Source organism: Ipomoea triloba, chromosome 2 (assembly GCF_003576645.1).
Source record: "Ipomoea triloba cultivar NCNSP0323 chromosome 2, ASM357664v1".
NCBI classification, from domain to species: Eukaryota; Viridiplantae; Streptophyta; class Magnoliopsida; order Solanales; family Convolvulaceae; genus Ipomoea; species Ipomoea triloba.
This window is the reverse complement of record NC_044917.1, coordinates 901,781-921,811: the sequence shown is the minus strand read 5'-3', so window position 1 is coordinate 921,811 and position 20,031 is coordinate 901,781. Positions and strand designations below refer to the sequence as shown.

General features: G+C 35.7%; 5 protein-coding genes across 5 annotated transcripts in view; 2 read left to right on the top strand and 3 right to left on the bottom strand.

The window, feature by feature from the left end:
• The first annotated feature begins 1,016 nt into the window (after window positions 1-1,016).
• On the top strand, window positions 1,017-1,842 carry LOC116009697. Its single transcript, XM_031248819.1, has one exon. It carries the CDS (start codon window positions 1,243-1,245, stop codon window positions 1,615-1,617), a length of 375 nt encoding a protein of 124 aa, XP_031104679.1. The 5' UTR covers window positions 1,017-1,242; the 3' UTR covers window positions 1,618-1,842.
• A 777-nt stretch (window positions 1,843-2,619) lies between these two features.
• Window positions 2,620-6,893, bottom strand: LOC116009696 (casein kinase I-like). Its single transcript, XM_031248818.1, has 14 exons — window positions 6,583-6,893; window positions 6,454-6,494; window positions 5,628-5,697; window positions 5,377-5,525; window positions 5,195-5,290; window positions 5,039-5,109; window positions 4,778-4,839; window positions 4,622-4,685; window positions 4,463-4,547; window positions 4,252-4,378; window positions 3,979-4,061; window positions 3,779-3,839; window positions 3,478-3,581; window positions 2,620-3,360 (listed from the first exon to the last, which is right to left on the bottom strand). Exons 1-14 carry the CDS (start codon window positions 6,656-6,658, stop codon window positions 3,067-3,069), a joined length of 1,383 nt encoding a protein of 460 aa, XP_031104678.1. The 5' UTR covers window positions 6,659-6,893; the 3' UTR covers window positions 2,620-3,066.
• Window positions 6,894-8,008: 1,115 nt separating this feature from the next.
• On the bottom strand, window positions 8,009-14,021 carry LOC116006830 (probable phospholipid-transporting ATPase 7). Its single transcript, XM_031247330.1, has 11 exons — window positions 13,784-14,021; window positions 11,403-13,304; window positions 11,178-11,288; window positions 10,628-10,904; window positions 10,460-10,548; window positions 10,280-10,364; window positions 9,986-10,195; window positions 9,732-9,857; window positions 9,420-9,518; window positions 9,043-9,234; window positions 8,009-8,956 (listed from the first exon to the last, which is right to left on the bottom strand). Exons 2-11 carry the CDS (start codon window positions 13,190-13,192, stop codon window positions 8,285-8,287), a joined length of 3,651 nt encoding a protein of 1,216 aa, XP_031103190.1. The 5' UTR covers window positions 13,193-13,304; window positions 13,784-14,021; the 3' UTR covers window positions 8,009-8,284.
• Window positions 14,022-16,024: 2,003 nt separating this feature from the next.
• Window positions 16,025-17,756, bottom strand: LOC116010651. Its single transcript, XM_031250141.1, has 2 exons — window positions 17,629-17,756; window positions 16,025-16,534 (listed from the first exon to the last, which is right to left on the bottom strand). Exons 1-2 carry the CDS (start codon window positions 17,669-17,671, stop codon window positions 16,317-16,319), a joined length of 261 nt encoding a protein of 86 aa, XP_031106001.1. The 5' UTR covers window positions 17,672-17,756; the 3' UTR covers window positions 16,025-16,316.
• A 1,794-nt stretch (window positions 17,757-19,550) lies between these two features.
• Window positions 19,551-20,031, top strand: part of LOC116010040 (IQ domain-containing protein IQM1-like) — a 3,333-nt gene continuing 2,852 nt past the window's right edge. The window contains exon 1 of the mRNA XM_031249303.1: window positions 19,551-19,759. Within this exon, the coding sequence (XP_031105163.1) occupies window positions 19,551-19,759 (209 nt within the window). The remainder of the gene's footprint in view (window positions 19,760-20,031) is intronic.

Below are 20,031 nucleotides of genomic sequence, written 5' to 3'. Positions count from 1 at the left end.
TATATATATATATATATATATATATATATATATATATATATATATATATACACTAGGATGGGCCAGACTCAATGCAAATTGATAATAATTATGATTAATTAAATCATTAATTTTATGGCTCACAACTTGCACAAAAATATGATCAAATTAATAACTAAATTTAAGACCATCATTTAAAGAATGAGTAAAATATGATCAAATTAACATTTAATAATTAAGCCTAAAAATAGCTAGCATCCTAATCGAACCCTAAATTGGGAGTTAACTCAATAAATAGTATCCTAATCAAAACTTGAACTAGGAGTTAACTCAATAAGTAGCACACTAAATTAAGAAAAATGTTATTTTTTTTTCCTTCTCGTTTTACTTTTTCATTTGTGAAACATAAGTTGAAAAAGATATATTTAATAATCAAATATAAAAAATAACATATTGAATTTGTATTCATAAGTGCTAGGATTAAGCACTCAGTTAACAACAATGATTAAGAGGTCAGATTAGTATAAAAGAAGATAGGAGCGGATCAACCAACTAAAATAATCTCTTTTGAAACTGCATTACTTGTCTAAAACGAGTGAATTTAGATTTTTACAAGTATTGTCAAGTTGAATTAGGAGAACTCTATAAAGTACTTTTTAGATCCCTCTATCTCGACCTATTTATATATGTGAATGGTTGTCATTCTTTTTCTTCGACCAATGGGAGTGGTGCACCACACTATGCCCATACTCTTTCAAGCTATATCCTAATCTCGTTTTTGTTTGTGTTATAGTTAAATTATTCAGTCACGTACCTCTTACAACAATTGTTATACCATGAACTACGGTTCACATTATAACGTAGATCACTGATATATATAATATTCATTTTTAATATATTACAAGTTAAAATAGATTGAAAGTAAAACATAGGTAGCTAGGTATTTAGAATAGAATATTGGGCAGGTTGCGTGTCACTGTACAAATGATGCAATAATAAATAAAGGGCCGTCCACAGAAAAAAAAAAAAAAGAAGATAAAAGTCACCGCACTCCATTGAAGAAAAAATACACAAAGAAAAGAAAAACACTGCAATTATATATACACATTCACACAATAAACAAAGATCAAAAGCCCCTCCCTTCTGAGCTGTTAACAGATCAATCAAGGCTGCACAAAGCAGAAAACCCACCCTTTGATTCAACCATTAACCTAACCACAGGAAGAAGAAGAAGAAGAAGAAACAGGGAAGCTTTGGTGGGCTATGGAAAATTTCAGATCTAAATCAACAAGGGAAGGGGGGATGCAGATGGAGAGCTACTATGGGGGAGGGGGGAATGCATCTGTGGGGCCCCAGAGCATGAAGGATTTGAGAAGCTACAGCACTTCTTATGCTTATACTTCTTCATCCATGGAGGCTGCTCCCCATAAAGAAGTGAGGATCAAGAAAAGCAAAAGCAGGGTTTCATCCAGTTTTGCTTCAAAAAGCTGGAGCTTTAATGACCCAGAGTTGCAGAGGAAGAAGAGGGTGGTTGGGTACAAGGCTTATGCTGTGGAAGGGAAGATGAAAGGCTCTTTCAGAAAGAGTTTCAGATGGATCAAGAACACCTGTAGCCATGTTGTTCATGGTTGGTGGTGATGATCATAATCTCTGCTTTCTTTTCTTATACTGTCTTAAATTCTTGAGTGTTCTTTTCCCCTTTGAGTATCCAGTTATGGATCAGATCATGAAGATCCCTAAAAAAAACCATCATAGATCATTGGTGAATCTGCAAATGTAATGTAATGCAGGCTGGGTTGAAAGTTCTTGGTTTTGAGTAAAGATCTGCATATGTATATCATACATAAATTATTATGTTTTACTTGTCTGGTTTTTTTTTTCTGTTTATTGAATGCATGTTTCCATGGCAGAAACTCATAAAAGTGGATCTGATCTTCCATGGATCAAGAAAAAGAGAAACTTTAGAGAGTTGACTGTTTGGGATTCTAAACAGTACATATGACCAGACCATTTGTTTCTTTAAAGTTTGCATTTTTTTTGCTTGGGGTGTTGTTCTGTAATCTAGTACTGCTACTTTTTGTCGGTAATTGAGTGAACAGAGGAGACATGTAAAAGTGTTTGATATTTTTTTTTTCCTGGAATTGAAATTATTTTATCCAAACAAGGGTTATTAGGTTAAGGTTTTGGAGTGGATATGAGTTCATTCTTTGCTCTGCCTTGGGTATTAGGTTGATCAACTTGCCTTGCAATTCTCCCCTAGTGAAGTCTTGTTTGGTTGAGCTACAATGGCAAAGAAAGTTGCTGAGGTAGTTTAGGGTTTTGTCTCTGTTGAGTGTTGAATGGGCAAGAAGAGAACATAAAAGAAAGAGAGAAAATTTGTGTTTCAATAGTTGTACACATATACAAATTTTTAGTACTATTAATTCTGTTAGAATTAAGTATTCGTGATAATCACATTTACAATTTTTTAGTATTACAGATTATGTTACAATGTAATATTCGTCCCATTTGGGAGAATCCATATTTACATAGAAGTGTGAATTTTTAGATGCATCTTAGTATAAATGGCTAATGTGACAGGTAAATATTAACTAACATAATCTGCTAACTAATTAACAAACAAAGCCTTAACATCACATCTAAACAAGTAAACAGCAAATTGTATAGGCAATCCACCAAAAAGAATATGTTATGTTATTCCACACATTGCTCTTTTGATGTTTTCATGGATATACATTATATAATATAATGATGCCTTTTCATGCTGGCATCCCATACAGGAAACTATGTAAAAAGATACAAATGAAAGGGGAAAAAAGGGGGAAAGGCTTTCTTTCAAGTCTAAATGAAAAAACAGGGGAAATGAAACAGCTCAAATTGTGTGATCAAAGCATAACATAGATGGAGCTTGATGTTTTTGTGTCAGCAACCTGATGACATCTTTATTCTCTTCTTGTTGGAGTTGCGGTTGTTTCCAGTTATCGTGCCCTATAACTTCAGCTTACAGTGCCCTCGGGGGAACAACCACAGCCAAGTCGTTTCGAGCCAAACGAAAAATATACAGCCAGAATATGAAGCAAGCAAGGGCTAGTGTGGCAATCTCTCGTCATTGCTGAAACTTAGACCCTCGATGCCTTTGAGGGTGGAATCTAAATTTTTTGAATTGGCGTTTCTTGATGTGGCGTTGCGCTTGTGATCAGAGGGCACAACTGGAGAGATCCTCTGGGCAGCGGAACTAGACATTTTGTGTGGTGCATCAGCACCTGCATCTGTTCCACGAGTGCGGTCAGGGTCAGCCCCAGTAATTGCTGGATCGCGGCTGCTGGATACTGCAGGTTGCCTCGAAGATCCACCTAATCGGAAGAAACTCGAGCTGGATAGCTGCATGCAAGTTACCAGTCAAAATCTTCATACGACAGGTTCACGAAGCATTTCATATATAACAAAAACCAAATATCAACTGCCCCACATTCAAGCAATTAGTGGTGCTTTGCTTACCATTTTACCCACGCCTGAGTCGTTAGCTGAATTTTTCTGCTTGATTCCAGCATTTGTGCTTCTACTGTGTGCCAAATTTGCAGGAGGTTTACCTTCGTCACCACCTGTAGAATAATACGAAACGTGCACTTAAAACATCTTATTCCAAGATGAATACTCTTGTTCAAGGCAGTGAACACAAGGACAAAACCGTAAGATCTGCAAACATTTAAAAGAAGGGCAGCATGGAGCACAAAGCTCGGGTACATCCGGGGCCCAAGGAAGGTTACATCATAGAGACCAGAAAAAAGAAGACACCCACCTGCTTGCCTGTCAACATTAGCAACAGCACGCGGCATTCCCGAGTTCATTCCACTACCACCCTGTCACAGAAACATGATTATTCCATATTATTTTCAAATCTAGGAGCTGAAAAGTACAAATAATTGATCTCATATTTACTGAGAGAGAGAGAGAGAGAGAGAGAGAGCAAAAAATATTTCATCTGTTAATGGCACTAACAAGAGCACGAGAAGGAGGATTTGCAAGCTGTGATTGCTGATATTTAAGAATTGTCCAGTCGAAAACATAATCAAACTGAAAACCTGGATGAATAGATCACAACAGAGTCAGTGTTGAAGATTCCTTCACTTTGATAATCTAGACATCAAAGAAAACAGCAGATATGGAAAAAAAAAAACAAAAACAAAAAAAAAAAANGGAAAAAAAAAAACAAAAACAAAAAAAAAAAACAAAAAAAAAAAGAAGAAGAAGAAGAAGAAGAAAGAATCAAACCTTCACGAATAAAAAGCTCTCGGAAAATTCTCTTGAGATAAGCATAATCTGGAGTATCCTCAAATCTAAGTGACCGACAGTAATGAAAATAAGAAGCAAATTCTGCAGGATAGCCCCGACACAGGGCCTACAGAAGAAAAATAAAAATAAAAGTTAGAATGAAACATTATAAATTGATCACCTGCACAGAAGAATATGGAACAGGCACTACCTCTATAGATGTGGATACTTTCTTCTCGCTAATCTTGTCATATTTCTGTTTCTTGTTGCCAGCTTTTAACCCCTGCCAAGGAAGACTACAATTTTGGAAGTAATAAAAAACTGATACTGAAGGAAGAGAGGAAAAATGGACAGACAGGGAGATATTTACCTCCCCCGTAAAAAGTACATTAGCACAAAGCCAAGCGATTCCAAATCATCCCTTCGGCTTTGTTCTTTATAACATGATAAGAACAAGAATGAATCAGACACAACGGTAATCAACTGAAGTAAATTACTAATGAATGAAAACACATGACAAACTTACCAATTCCAAGATGAGTATTCATGCTTGCATATCTGGCTGTTCCGGTCAAATTTTTATTTTCTCTGTATGTAATATCATAAAACACATCATATATCCATACTGATTAAGTAAACATATGTCTATACTGAAGTGATAATTTCAAATAGGAAAAGGAAAAGAAGCCCAAAAGCAAATGCTGCAAATGGAATCATTTCTCTGTATTAAGAGACAACCCTTCATTTTTAGTCTATAGAATATGTTAACTAGTGGAAGGAAGATCACCTATATGGAATATGTTGATGAGTTGATGAGTCCCTGTACTTTTTAGCCAGCCCAAAATCAATAATATAGACCTATTAGGAATCAATTGCAGTAAGGAATCTGATTCCAAAATAACATGGAAAAAGAGAGCAGTATTGAGAAAAACATTCACCCAACCTGATTTGCACGCCTCCCTAAGCCCATAAGGAAGTTGTCAGGCTTGAGATCTCGGTGAAGGAATGATTTTGAATGAACAAATTCAACCCGGTTTATCTGAAAAGAAGCACTTTTCCCATGAAAGATGAAGGGTGATTACATGCTTAACAAACTATAGAACCATGTATAAAACTTGACTCTACCATCTGATCTGCAAGCATAAGAACAGTCTTCAAAGACAGCTTCCTACTACAGAAGTTAAATAGATCTTCTAGACTCGGTCCCAGTAAATCAATCACAAGGACATTATAATCGCCTTCAACACCAAACCATTTCACATTGGGGATTCCAGCTAACACAAAATGAGACACAGAGGTGCAATGGTAAGGACATCAAGATAACTAAGCCAAAATAGTTAAGAATAACAGGTAACTGGTAGAATAAGAAAAATTACTTCCTCCTTGTAGTAATTTATACAACTTTGACTCATATAGTAATTGAGGGTGCTTTGTCTTTACATTTTCCTAAATACCAAAAAAAAAAAAAGGAAATTAGCAGAATAAAGTAATTAAATCTTCAATCACTAACAAGTCATGTGAATAAGTTAAAGACAGAACAGTCATTGCTGATATAAAACAAAAAAAAAAAACTTCTGTTTTCTTTTTCATTTTTTTGATGGGTCAGAACAAAATGAAAAAAGAATCTCATCAGCATTAATAAGTTACAAGGCTTACTAACTGCACATAGAAATTTCAGAGTACCTTCTTCTAAACTATAGAGTATATGCATTGCCAAGGCATAATAATACACAGTTCAAAAGATAACAAAATTTTGTAACCACAGAACACTGGCGATAGATCCAGCAGCAAGCAGCCAAGCACCACATTCAAACTACTAACAGAGGTAATATATTCCACATCCCACTCATCAAACTCAAAAAAATTAACTAATTCTGCTGAAGAAGTGATGAAGGATAGTAGTTTCCTGTTCTAACATTGCCATGAAAGCTTTCTTCCCGGGCAAAACAGAAAAGCTACCTTAAGGAAACCAAACCAGGACCTGCATTATTGTTCCCCTTTCACTACACTTACCTCAATCTCAATAACTAGCTATACAACAAATGATACTAAGAAGCTCATTAGTATTTAACTTTGATAGACTATTAATGGAAGAACACACCAACATACACAGTCTCGCAAGTTTGGCAATAAACTAATAACTATGTGTTCATAATATACAGCAAAATTTCCAGAATTAGGAAAAAAGGGATCTTGACTCACAAGCTTAATAGCCACCTCTTCATTAGTCTGAATATTAGTCCCTGGAAAAGTTGTAAAACAAATTAGAATAACAATAAATAAATAATGAGGATATTAATAATTAAAGATGCAAAATTTAGGGCAACATACCAAGATAGATCTCTCCGAAGGAGCCGCTGCCGATTTTCCGACCAAGCCGGAACTTATTGCCAACGCGAGGCTCCATCAACAACGCTCCTCGATTTCAAAGATCAAATTAGCTATGGAATTTCGAATTAAAAGATGAAAATAACAAAGTTTCAGGGACAGAATGGAAATCCCAGAGATAATTTGAGAAAGAAGACAGCTTTTTTAGGTCATTAGCCGATTATGGCTTTCTGTTTGTGCCCCCTGTGGTGGTGGGGAGAGGATGGAGAAGAGAGCGTATCATGAAATCAAGCTTTGCAATCGAAGCTGACTATTTCCTGTCGATTGCAATTATACGTTTTTCTCAAAGGCAGTTAATTATTTTCTTTATTTTTTTTCTTTTTATCCTTTTTTTTACTCGAAATTATTTTTGGGTAAATTACCAAATCGTTTCTCAAAGTCTCAACCTATCACAATCTCATCACTTTTGTTATCCATTTTTAATTTCGTCTAATAATATTATTCACTAATCACTATTAAATTTATACCTAATTTAGACGAATTATTAGAATGACTAAAATATAAAAAATACTATGTGTACTCTTATTTTTTACTTCTAATTTTTATTTTTACATAAAATCTTGATGCAGACATTTATATTGAGATTCACATATAAAAAAAAAAAAATAGTTTATCAGTGCCGGTCAATCAGAGAGTAAAATTTAAGGAGTAAAAAATTGGGAGTCATGTAGTAGAATTCCTAAAATATATTCAAATTCTATAGTCAATCACATTATTGGGAGAAATTATTATAATCGAGGAATCATTTTAATAATTTATTCTTTATTTTTATAATTGAAAATTTGTGTAAAATTTGTAATATAATCATAAATATTTTAATAATTATACTAAAAAATTATGTAGAACTTCAGTATATTAAAAAAAAGTGACAAGATATATTTATACTTTAAAAAAAATACTCGATATGAATCATTATATTTAATATAGACTTTTTTTCATTAATTATTACATTTTTCAATGATATTGTAGCATTTCGTCATAGTTTTAATGTAATAAATATCAATGAACATAGTTTGAAGGTTATTGAGGTCCCTTGCACGTCTCCAAAGACATCATTTATGAGGGGCAAGGCCGGAGTCTATATCAGGGTGTCCGTCTATGACTTTCATAAAAAAACCACAAAAACTATTATAACAAATATTGCTTTACAATTTTTATTAACAACCCGCTTATTACTTTACCGTACCGATTGCTTCAAATTGTTTAGTTAGTTTATTCCTTTTTTTCCCTTATCCATTGTGGTACAAAATGAAACAATAAAGTGCAAGAAAAGAATTGAAGGTGAATGAAGGCAAGGCACCATCCCATCACAACACACAAGCAAATGTGTGTTTGTAAAAATAAGAAAGACAAAAGTGGGAGATAGAGATAGCTTCTGAATGTTGTGTATAGACTAATAGAAGAAAGTATTGTACATACAGCAGCCTGAAATGCTATGAAAGAATGAAGAATGGCCTAAGTTGAACCCGTCATTCTGATAAAGAAAAACCATATTACAGATGGACTACAAGATCAGCCAGAGAATATATATGTATATATAAAAATTGCAGGGTGGCTCAACAACCCCTCCCCCTCCCTAACTTACAACAAAGTATAAAAGCAAAAAAAAAAAAGAAGCAAAAAAACTAGAGGATATATCTCGTGTTTATGTACGCGGTACGTCTAAGTGTGAATTCATTGTTGAATACTTCTTCTGCAGTCTCCCTTTCAAAAGCCTGATCTTTGCATCTACTCTTGCTGTGAACCCAATCTTGGTCTTCGATTTCGCCTTCGACCGTTCTCTTCTCCACATGTTCCTGTCCTCTATGTCTTTCCTGAAGTACTTGATTTCTTGGATGATGTGGTGGTCCATGGGGTTGAAAGATCTCTGGTAAGCTATGTGGACAAGGTATGGGAGGTTGCAGGTCAAGCATATCAAGAAGGTGGACACCCAGTAGATTGGGGCGGGAGCTAGGGACTCGACGAGGATTTTGTAGGCGTCTTTGGAAATTCTTGGCGACATCTCGCCATATACTAAAAGCAATATGTACCAACTGATAATACTCCCCCAAATGAGGACATGTTGTATCCATGTAAAATGGCTCATTGTTAGCGCAATCTGGCTGTTAACTGCCCACACGACGCTAGTGAACATGGCGGTCCCTACAGCAGTCAAGTCTGCAGTCTGGCCTCCTGCCCGAAAGGCTTGGTCGTAGAAGATGATGAGGTTAAGGAAAAAGACAACGAGAGAGGTGTATACGCCATTTCCCATCCACCCGAATATTCTATTCCAGTCGAAAAACAAGTTTTTCGGTCCTTGCTGATACAACGCTGGGAACTGCAAAATGTGGTTCAGTTTTGATGCATAAGACAGCAATATGGTTTTGATTATCGCCTAGCATATACAGTGCTTAGAGGGCTAACCTGTAAACAAACTTGAGAAGATACATCCTGTTCAAAGACTCCAAGTGAAATGACAGGCAACGAAGTAAGAACCACGTTGAAAAGAAGCATATACCAGTCATCGTATATTGACTGCCCCGAAAAACCAGTAAAAGCCTCAAAGTAAAAGAGTGTGAGGCCAAATGCAATATTTTTGTAGAAGAAGTAGCATATCTGAAACAGAGAACATTTGTAAGGCAATGTACCGGTGGACAGACAAAAGAAACAAATATCCTTATCTTCGTGTGTGGTTAAAAGCATACTAGTTCAGAAGTAATCAATGATATTTGTGTTTTCGTTTCATTAAGTGAAATAAAGCTCCCAAAAGCAGTAAATGGAGTTAGTCTAAAATTCATTACCATCTGAGCAATTCGTTTGTAGCACCAGTGACCATGTACAACAAGAAGTCTCTCCAAAAACCGGAATTGTGCAATAGCAAAGTCACTGGACATCACAGCCTGCAAGAAACTAACACTTAAGCCCATAAAAAACACCCAAATTCAAAAAATGCTATTCAGATAAATAGTTTCGTTTGAATCATCAAGAAGTTTTGGAGAACGGTAAGAGCCACATCAAGTCGTCTTGAGTGGGAAATAGCAAAATACTTTGGACATAGGCAAGAATAAATAAATAAATAAATAAGCAATTGGTCTGCTAGATGCACTACCAACCTGCATTCCTTCTGCCCCACTGATGCCAACGCCAATGTCAGCTTCCTGAATCATTCCAACATCATTTGCACCATCGCCAATTGCTAAGGTGGTTTTTCCAGTTCCCTCTTTTACTAACCTTGTCACCTATGCAACCGAATAATATTATACCGATCAGCCTGTGCACTGTCGCACACATATAGAGAGACATACATGGAGGAGGGAGAAACCATAAAATGTCATTGGAACTGAGAGAAAATTTGAGGACATCTTACCAGAGCCTTCTGCTTTGGAGACACACGACAGCAAATCACAGACGCACAATCAACAGCTAAGTTCAAAAAATGATGCTTCATATCATCCTCCAATGCATAAGTTAGAGTTTTTCCATCAATGATCAATGCAAATGCAGCATGTGGGTCCTTTTCGAGCTTGACCATTTGAGAAGCATTTGTCATTTGCAACAAAATACTCTCCTTAATAGCCTGAGGAGTAACAAATAGCAAGGACTACCATGAATTATAATACATTTCTTGAGAATCTTACAGTCTTCTTTTATGAAAATATACCTCTTTGGATTCGTTCTCAGCTGTATCTGTATTTGCTGATATACAAATTTGCTTCATACCCTGTCGAAGCAAACTGCAAGCGAATCTACACAAAGCAAAATTCCAATTAATCATATGGATCCATTGATCCAATGACATAATAACTATGCAAAGCTTTCTTTCTTGTGGTCAGAGACCCACCCTATATTGATTGCAGTTTCCATCTTATCCCCTGTTAGAACCCAAATCTTTAACCCAGCTTGTGCCAATTTGTCTATGCATTGAGGAACCTGGTGGGAATAATAGAATACTAAGTCCAGAAGCACAACAGAGTTCATTAAACTGATAATGCATATACAAAATACGTACTCCTCTCTGCAGTTTATCCTCCACAGCAGTAGCACCAACAAGAATCAGATCCCTTTCCATCATATCAGATACCCGCTCAAGCATTGCTTCCCTATCACCTCCAATTGAAGTTCTTGCTTTAGTAAATTCTTCATTCCATGCATTATACTCTGCCTCCTCAAGCTTCTTGTATGCAAGTGCAAGTGTACGTAAGCCAGCTTCTCCATAATCATTCAAATGCTTTGTGGTAGCCTCTAGATACATTTTTCCATGTTTTGCTAGTCTATCAAATATGATGCTGTAGAATGCACATAAACAGCAGATGTATTGCAAATTAAATCAGATCAACGCAGAACAATGCCAGTCTAAACAAAATTATATAAAAAACATTTATAAGCTACAAATTCCAAGGATGATGCTACCCAACCCCCAAACTGCCCAAAGATAGGAGAGGGGTAAAACAAGCAAGAGGGAAAAAAGCAATAAACAGTGCAAAAAAGAATGAATTTTGGTGCTATGGGAGTTCATGAAGAACCTATTGTAGTATAATGATATTAATTCCAGACCAGACCTGTCTGCTCCTTTGCACAAGAGAAAAATCTGTCCAGTCTCATCTCGGACAATGACAGACATTCTCTTCCTCTTGCTCGTGAAGTCCAACAAATTGAGAAGTTTGACTTCCCTACATATTGGAGGAAAAAAAAAAAGCAATGATAATAAGTAACTAATTGACAAAAGAATTCATATATTGGAGTCTGGAGAGTATTGTAAGTCGCTTCTTTAACAAGAAATTCACCTTTCATTAGGCTCTTGAAAAGAAGGATATCTCTCACGAACAACTATGGATGATTGAGTTCTTTTACAAAACTCAAAACCAAATTCTCTAGCTGCAACAAGAAATGAACCTTCGTCTGGTGACTCTGCTTCATAGGTGAAGATACCAGTCTCCTCATTTAGTTCAGGAATTGCTGTATGACAAACTGACAGTATCCTGAAGAATAATAAGATGACATCTGCGTTAGGTTCATTTACCCAATTTCCATTCATGACGCGGTTGTCCTCAAAGCTAAAACCCTTTATTGCTGGTTTTTTGTCATCATCATCTTTACAAGTAACAACCGTCTCCAACTCAATATCTGATGCAGCACATCCAGTTGTATCAGGTGTGCTATCAGCATCTTCCTCATCAAGTTCCATAGCCATTTGCTTTGCAGCTGCAAGTTCTACATCACTAGCACGCTTACCATATGCGACACCAGCGATGGAGCATTTTAGGAAATCCATCTGGTTGCAGGTCAAAGTACCAGTTTTGTCAGAAAGGATTGTGTCAACCTGGCCTAACTCCTCATTCAGATTTGATGTTCTTGCTTGAGCAGGAGTTCCAGTCTCTTCGTCGTACATATGAACATCCTGATTGATGAAAACTGCCTGTAGGACTTTCACCACTTCAATGGACACATAAAGGGAGATGGGTATTAAGTATCCATATAATAAAAGAGCAGTGACCAGGTGAAAAATCCCAGACAACTCAGGTTTGTTAGGATTATAAAGGATATTATTCGGATCATATGGTTCAATATACCACCATTCAGGTATCTGGTACTTCGTCTTCACAGCAAAGCCCACTGAGCTAATCAATGAGATCAACATGAGGAGAGTAAAAAGGATGTAAATGATTTTGTCCATTTGTCTTTCAATCATACTCCTTTTTGAGGGAGACTTTGTAGAATTCTGCATAACTTTGCTGTCATGACCAGTGAATATCACCACTCCATACACATAAGCAGTATTCCTAAGCTTTGAATCTCTAAGAAGAATCTGACCAGGATCAAGAGGATAAATCTGGCGCTCATAGTCAAGATTACCAACAAAATTGTAAAGATTGGGGTTGGGATCTTCACATTTTATAGTTGCTCTGAAATCCTTGAAAGACTCGTCATCTTCCAAGGGTAAGGTTACCTCTAAAGCTCTTTTTACCTTCAAGTTTGTCTCTCCATCTAAGTTCATTGTTTCCACATAACAGATTCCATCTTCATAACTAGATGACAAAAGAAGTAAATCTGCAGGAAAAAACTGATCCTTTGACACTTTGATAACATCTCCAACCCGAAGCTTCATCCATGGCTTATGACCAAAAGAACCATCCTTCTTGTGAACACTAGATTTTCTCAGATTCACCTTCATATCCTGGATGAACCGATTCCAGTCCTCCATTGCTTCCTTTGCCATGCTCAACCCAACAACAAAGACTAAAGGAGCTATCATACTAACAGCCGAGAATGGTGAAACCGGTGTGAGAGACAGAATTGCAGCGAGCAGAAAGTACAAGTTGGCAACACGCCTGAACTGCTCAAAGATGGCCTTGGGCAGGAACGACAAGAAATTGTACTTTGTGGTTGTTATATAGTTTGTACAGTACTTGAGAGGTTTCACATCATGCATTTGGGGCTCGTTGCAATGCACTACACGACTAAATCCAGGGCCTAACTGATGAGGCCCTTCGTCCTCTTTAGTTCTTGGCCTTATACATGCAAATGTGTACAAATTGCTCCTGCGAAACTTCGCCCTTATCTTGCCTCTTCCCATTTTCCCTTTCTCCCTCGAGTCTCAAGCTCTATTCAATTCTACCACCACCACATACTACAAATCAAAATGAGGCTCCATTACATGCCTCCACCGTAACAACGGAGCAGCATCCCTGAGAAACGTGTTATGCTATTCTTTAAAACACAATTGCATATTCATTAACAAGAAAAACCAAACCAGAAAATCCACAAAGAGATCATCATTAATTCATATTCTAAACCAATTCAGGCATATGCATAATGCAATCAATCTTAATTCCACCATTTAAGTTTCTTAAAGAGTTACAGACAGCACAGCATATTAAACGAAACCTCCAAACCTAACAATCCCGCCGCTCAATATTCAAACAATCACATTATCCACAAATTGGCATTGGCATTAGCAACATCAACGAAAGTTTTAGCTGGAATTGAAACGAATAATAATTTGGAAAAATAAAAAACAGAAAGAATCCCGGATTGTTCCTTCTAATTAAACGCGAAATGGTGGCCTCTTTCAAAGACAACACATTCCGCGCATTGCATTGCTAAGAAGTGCGGAAAAAAGAAAAGAAAAGAAAAGAAAAGAAACGTATGATGAAGAGAAACGTACCGGATGCGAAACAGGGGTCGAGGAAGTTGAAAATTTGAAGAAGACCCAGAAAAGAAAGCAACGCGATGAAGGGGAATGCAGGTGCAAAAGTTGCAGAGATCGCGAAGTAGGAGAGAGAAAAGTTGGAAGAGAGAGAGAGAGAGAAAGAAAAGAAAACAGAGCAATCTCCGTCCGAAGTCAGAACCGATTGCCAGCATTTTACGGGGCCTCTCTCTCCCTCCCTCTGTCCATCATTTTTCTATTTTCTGTACATTCATGCATTTATTTTTGTAAATACACCAAAAATATCAAAAAAATAAAAATTGGGTGAATTTCTACTGTTCTTTGATTGGCTCTGATTTTGAGATTATTCATCAAATATTTTTATTATCTTTTCTTTTTAATTTAAAAGTCAATTTTTATTTATATATTTTCATTATATTTTTCTTAACTTATTTAATAGTGTGATCAAATGAAAATCACTGTTCTCATACGAATTACACAAACAGACATTATAAAATGCTCAATTCAAATTACAAAAGTAACAATTACAAAATTGCATATTTTCATGATGCAAAATTACATATCCGCGAATTCATCATCATTTAAAAAAAATAAAATAAAAATAAGAATCTCTAATCTGGGCGGGAGTTGTGGGCAAATGGACAAATAGTGCAAACTGCAAAGCATACTGACGTACGTGGCAAGTAGTGGGACGCATTAAATGGACGTTGGAATTTGTGTGGGCCCGACATTGCAAGGTTTCCAGATTTTCCATTTATGGAAGTTGCTGGGAAGGTCCAACCATTCCAACATTTCTTCCTAATCAATAATCACGTATCGGATCATAGGAGATATTAGTGGTACTAGTCGACTATTATTGCATAAATCCTACAACATTTTCTTTTTCTTTCAACATATATAATTCAAATATTGATTGAATCTCCAACTCCAAATGTCCTATAATTGAAGCATTGATCTATCTCAATTAAAAATTACGTATCTTTACGTGTACAGACCGATTACTTTGATGGACTCCAAGCAACATGTGGACCATAGTATCTGACATGACTCTAATACCAAATTGAAGCATGTGGTTCATCTCAACTAAAAGCATACGCTTGTAATTGGATTGCACATTTATGTTTATATATTATTCGACAAAACATTGTGAGGATGTAAATTATTGTAACTTATGACACTGTTATTGGTGAAACTTGATCATTCATCTTACTTTCCAAATTTCATCCGTGTGATCAACTGAGTTGGCCATGAGTCATAATCAGTTTGTTTGTTATATGTATTGGTAACTTGTGAACTAAGGAACATTAGTGCAAGCTAAATTAAGTGTGTTTTGCCAAACTGCAATTCTCGAAAGCAGCTCATCATCTAACATATACTCCGTAATTGGATATACAGCCTGTCTGGCTCTGATCACATTATTTAAAATAAAATTTAAAAGAAAAAAAAAAAAAAACGCACATGATTTTCCATTACTACAGATCACCCAAACATCTGATTGCCAAATTTCTGTTAAAAGTTGACTAGTATCTTTGAGATCCTGCTCTGATTTGCCAAATTTTCTATCAAACTTTGACTAACAATGCCAACTGGTGTTGAAAATTAAATGTGATGAGCATGATGAAAGATTTTAAATATCCTCCCCATAACTCTTTCAGAAATGTCATCTCCCGAAAAAATTTGCTTTCAATAACAACGTGAGGGTTCAATTTCTATTACGAATATTGATGGTTTGAGTTCGAGTTGAACTCTTTTGTACCTAAATGTGTACAGTTTAGTGTTGACTTTAAAATGATTGGATTAGCTCAATTAACTCAATTTACCTACTCTGATTTTGAGTAGGTTAATATGGTCCAGATCTCCATAATACAATTCGGCTTTAATTACATTTCATATGGTATCCTTACCTTTGGTCATAACTCTTTAATGGCACCCCAAATATATACTGTAGTGTAGTGAAGGCTAACTGATCCGAACAACAACAGTATGTCTACAAGAACATTGGATTATTGTCATTGATTCAAGGAAAACAATACCCTGAATCCACAATAAGGTCTACAAAAGAAATGAAACAACATTTATATCTATGTATATAAACAACATGAATCCACAATAAGGTTGTACAGTGACAAGAAACATTGTTATGCAGTAAAGAGCTTCATGTTTATAGAGGAAACAAAAAGAGCTGTTACAAGTTCGTTATAAGCAACCTAGGTGGTTTGCCTCATTCTTTATCGGATAGGGTGGCAAAACAAAATTTCATAGATGAATTCACATATGTCCTATGTTTCAATTTTGTCAACACATAGCTGGAATAGCTCAGTTGGTTAGAGCGTGTGGTCGAACGTTCAAGCCCTTCTTCTAGCGAATTTTTTTGATAAAACCCATCTTTTCGCTGCAAAGTCGCAGCTTGCAGGCTCAGAGGTTAATAACATACAACATCATCATGGATTTGCTTAAAGGAAACCATTAAATGTCCACAGTGAAAGCCTCATAATTCATACAACAATATTTCTAAGCAACAGCAGAATCATCACTTCTTGGGATGAATTATTGCCCCGACAACAGCCTCCAATTCTTCTTTCACTCGTTCAAACACACCCGGTCCCTTAACTTCATCAACCGAGGTGGTCTCATCAATATCATCACTGGTTCCATGGGTTTCCTTGTCGTGGACATGAGCTTTGTCGTGGTGAGACATAGTCTGCATCTCTTCCTTAGCTCGCTCAATCATGTTTGGTGATTTCACCTCTTTTTCATCCACAAAGGTCAAAAATTACACAAATAAGATCACTAATACATAGGGATGTCAATCTTAACTCAAAATATATAAGTTGGTCCGATAAAAAAATGATTAAGGTTTAAAAAAATTAACATTGTAAACTCGAAACGGATAAGTCTGATGACATGAGCATGTTAATCGCCTGAAATTTAATGGGTTAGTTTAACAGCCCAAGTTCCAGAATGGAGACATGAACCCAAGAAAGCGACTCAGAATCAAGAAGACCGTCCGGGCCCAAGTTTAGCAACTTGGGGCTAGCCTCTGAAGCCAACCCCGAGCGGCTAGCCATTCCCGTCTCAAAACCGAGCTCCGGGTTCGGAAAGGTGAGCTTTGACTAGGTTGTGCGGCCCATCTCGTGAGCCTTGACACATTCTTACAGCCCGAATATTTAGGGAGTTTAATTCCTTGTATAATTGGCGATTGGCCATTGCCTTGGCCTAGACTATCCATGCCCAAAATTACTATAAGACATTTTCTATAATATTTTTACATCACAAAATATTACTATAATATTTTCTTTTTACTACTTTACCATTATTCTATGGCCAACTTATTAATTTGTAAATACCCGATACAATTTATTCTATCATACATAAAATATACATAAAAAAAATTGATAAACACAATGACTAGCTAAATGATTGAAATCCCTACTGATAAACTGGAATAGAATGTGATAAAAGTAGCATCTAGCTCATACTAGGAATCGTGTGCATAACTGCAGATTTCATTACAAAAAGGCTAAATATTTCTGCAGCCCAGAAATTGATGAACTGCATAAAAGTCGAATCTTTTAACAAATATATACAGAACTACAGAAGAATAGTACCCAAGTTAGGTCTCCAATTCCAGGAGAACATTAACCTTTTTTGGCAATCGACACGTCATTTATCCAAGATTAATTCTCACAAGAAAACCTATTCTGTTAATTTTTCAGTTGAACATGAAAAACCAGCTGGTTCGAGGATAGGAATATAGTCCGAGATTAAAGATTCAAACTTTAAATCCCCCAAACAACAACAAAAGCTTATGGCAGAAGGTGTAAATGAGAGGAAATCTGTACCTGAAGGAGCGGATTCGTTCTTTCTTGCGTTTGTTTCCGCCATGAGATACTGGTGATAGAGCAGAGACGAGCTTTTGCAGTTTTGCTGGGAAGATGGCAAAGAGCCCAAGAAGAAGAAGAAGAGGGAAATGAAATGGGCCTACTTTCTATTGGGCCGAACACTAATGGCCCGATTAAAAATTCTTTGACCTTTTATTATTATTATTATTATTATTATTATTATTATTATTATTATTATTATTATTATTATTATTATTATACTGTTCCTTGTTTGAAGGGGCTTGAATAGTAGAAAAATATCAGAAAACACCACTATACTTTTACTGTTTTACAATCATACACTTGGACCCATTCCAGCTGTTTTGGAACTTGCTGCAATGCAGAGAATGAAATTTATTCTTGGTATGGAAAAGTATTGATATTCAATTAGTCATTTTAATGTTGTGATAGGAAGTAAATGTATTGAAATATATTGTGCTGTAACAAGATTTGAATTTCAAACAAACCCCATCATACACTTATACTAAGAATAGCACATAACGTACATTCTAGTTATACGAGCGTTCAAGATTGTCATACGGAATATTCTTCTAATTAACACGGTGCCAAACTTCTTGGACAAGGAAGGAATTTCCTGACCTTTATCATCCTTTCATATGGCAATTCAATGTAACACATAGTTGGATAATCTAGAGTCACGTACGTACTTATACATCATAAAGAAATTATATTATTCATGAATAATGCATAATTGTGTGTATATATAGAAGTTAATTACCTAATTAGCTTGATATATAAGCTAAGAGTTCTATTTACCTTTTTTTAAAAAGGGATTGCACTAAAATTCAATTTTGATGGGTAGCAAAGTAAAAGCATCAATTGTACTTATTTTGAGTTACTAGCCAGCTAAATTGTACTATGTACTATTATATTTCTAATTGTACTAGCGCAATAACATATCTAAGTTAGGTGTCTCTCGAACAATTAACTTATAAAAAACACTATAAACCCCATATTTTAACCATGCATGCACTTTTTATTCCATGCATCTTTAACATTACAAACTTATAACATAACTACTCTCTTACAACAATCAATAAAATAAATCGAGCACTCTCATGCATTATTCGAGAAAGTATTATTAGATCAAATTGGTCAAAAGATCAACTCATGTATGTAGGCATGACATGTTAAAGAACCCTAAATCAGATTTTTATCGAGTAAGAGTAGTTAAATTTTACTGATTAAGATTTGAATTTGAATTAGTCTCATAGTAATGGAGATACCGAATATTGTAATGGTAGAAATATCAATTGTGGGTGGATCCTAGCTAGCTAATTAGAGAAAGAGTTGAAGTTAGTCAAATCAAATTAACAATAAAGGCACTTAATTAACCCTTGTGAGGATCAAAAGGAAATCTCTAGTAGGAGATTTGAAGGCCATGGGGATGGGATCTGTGGGAAATGGGAGTTTATACCATTGACCTCATTCCAACCTTGAGAACAAATATTGAATCCAGTCAAACCCCTTTTCCAGGTTCAACTCAATATAATAGAAACTTTCAATCCCTCCATTATTGCATCTATCTATCCTTCTTTATTATCATTCACCGTTTGGGGGAATCACACTCCATCATATTCAACCATGAATTGCAGTGTACTCTGATTTTGAATTTGACCATTCCTCCATTCACAAAATCAATAATTTAACTTGCCATGCATATATATATGGACTAATGGACTATACAAGAATAAAGAGAGTTTCAGTGCACAACTACCCACCTTTCAATTACTTTGATTTACTGGAAAGCCCAGAGCCCACGTTTTACAATTCCATTCCATTCCATTCTTTTACACAAGCATACAAGAGTAGTGTGAATTGAAGATTGTTCTTTAATTTGGAGTACGTATTTGCAGCTAGCAATGGTGAGAGCAGCAGTTATGGAGAAGAAGACATCATGGGATCATCAATTTAGTACGAGGAACGTTGTGTTTGGTTCTTCGGCTGCAATGACGACAGAACCTCCGAGATCAGACTTCCATGCACATGCAGCCACGTTTCAGAAAGTTTACAATGCCTTCCTAACCAGAAGACACCTTGGAGATTGTCACCTCATTGTCCAAGACTTATGGTTAGTATTGGTAGTAACACTACTTATGGTGTTGTACCAGGTACAATCATGCAGGTGTAGCAGGTTGTACTAGGTATTGTTATGCATTGACAATATTCGGAACAATATATGTTACATTTGCATGTTTGTCCTTGATATAACAATACAAACTAATAAATGTTCATCTATATCTTAAAATCTAATTAATAAATGTCGATCTATATATATATATATATATATATATATATATATATATATATATATATATATATATATATATATATATATATATA

Bases quoted from the DNA above. Each gene is read 5' to 3' on its own strand.
- LOC116009697 (XM_031248819.1), top strand. From the start codon at position 1,243: ATGGAAAATTTCAGATCTAAATCAACAAGGGAAGGGGGGATGCAGATG.
- LOC116009696 (XM_031248818.1), bottom strand. From the start codon at position 6,658: ATGGAGCCTCGCGTTGGCAATAAGTTCCGGCTTGGTCGGAAAATCGGC. The intron at 6,495-6,582 runs GTATGTTGCCCT...CAACTTTTCCAG, and splicing joins CTTCGGAGAGATCTATCTTG to GGACTAATATTCAGACTAAT. The intron at 5,698-6,453 runs GTGAGTCAAGAT...TTTGGTATTTAG, and splicing joins AAGAGGTGGCTATTAAGCTT to GAAAATGTAAAGACAAAGCA.
- LOC116006830 (XM_031247330.1), bottom strand. From the start codon at position 13,192: ATGGGAAGAGGCAAGATAAGGGCGAAGTTTCGCAGGAGCAATTTGTAC. The intron at 10,196-10,279 runs GTATATTTTCAT...GTTACTCCTCAG, and splicing joins CTGAGAACGAATCCAAAGAG to GCTATTAAGGAGAGTATTTT. The intron at 9,235-9,419 runs GTAATGAATTTT...TCTCTGTTTCAG, and splicing joins ACAAACGAATTGCTCAGATG to ATATGCTACTTCTTCTACAA.
- LOC116010651 (XM_031250141.1), bottom strand. From the start codon at position 17,671: ATGGCGGAAACAAACGCAAGAAAGAACGAATCCGCTCCTTCAG. The intron at 16,535-17,628 runs GTACAGATTTCC...TGGATGAAAAAG, and splicing joins GAACGAATCCGCTCCTTCAG to AGGTGAAATCACCAAACATG.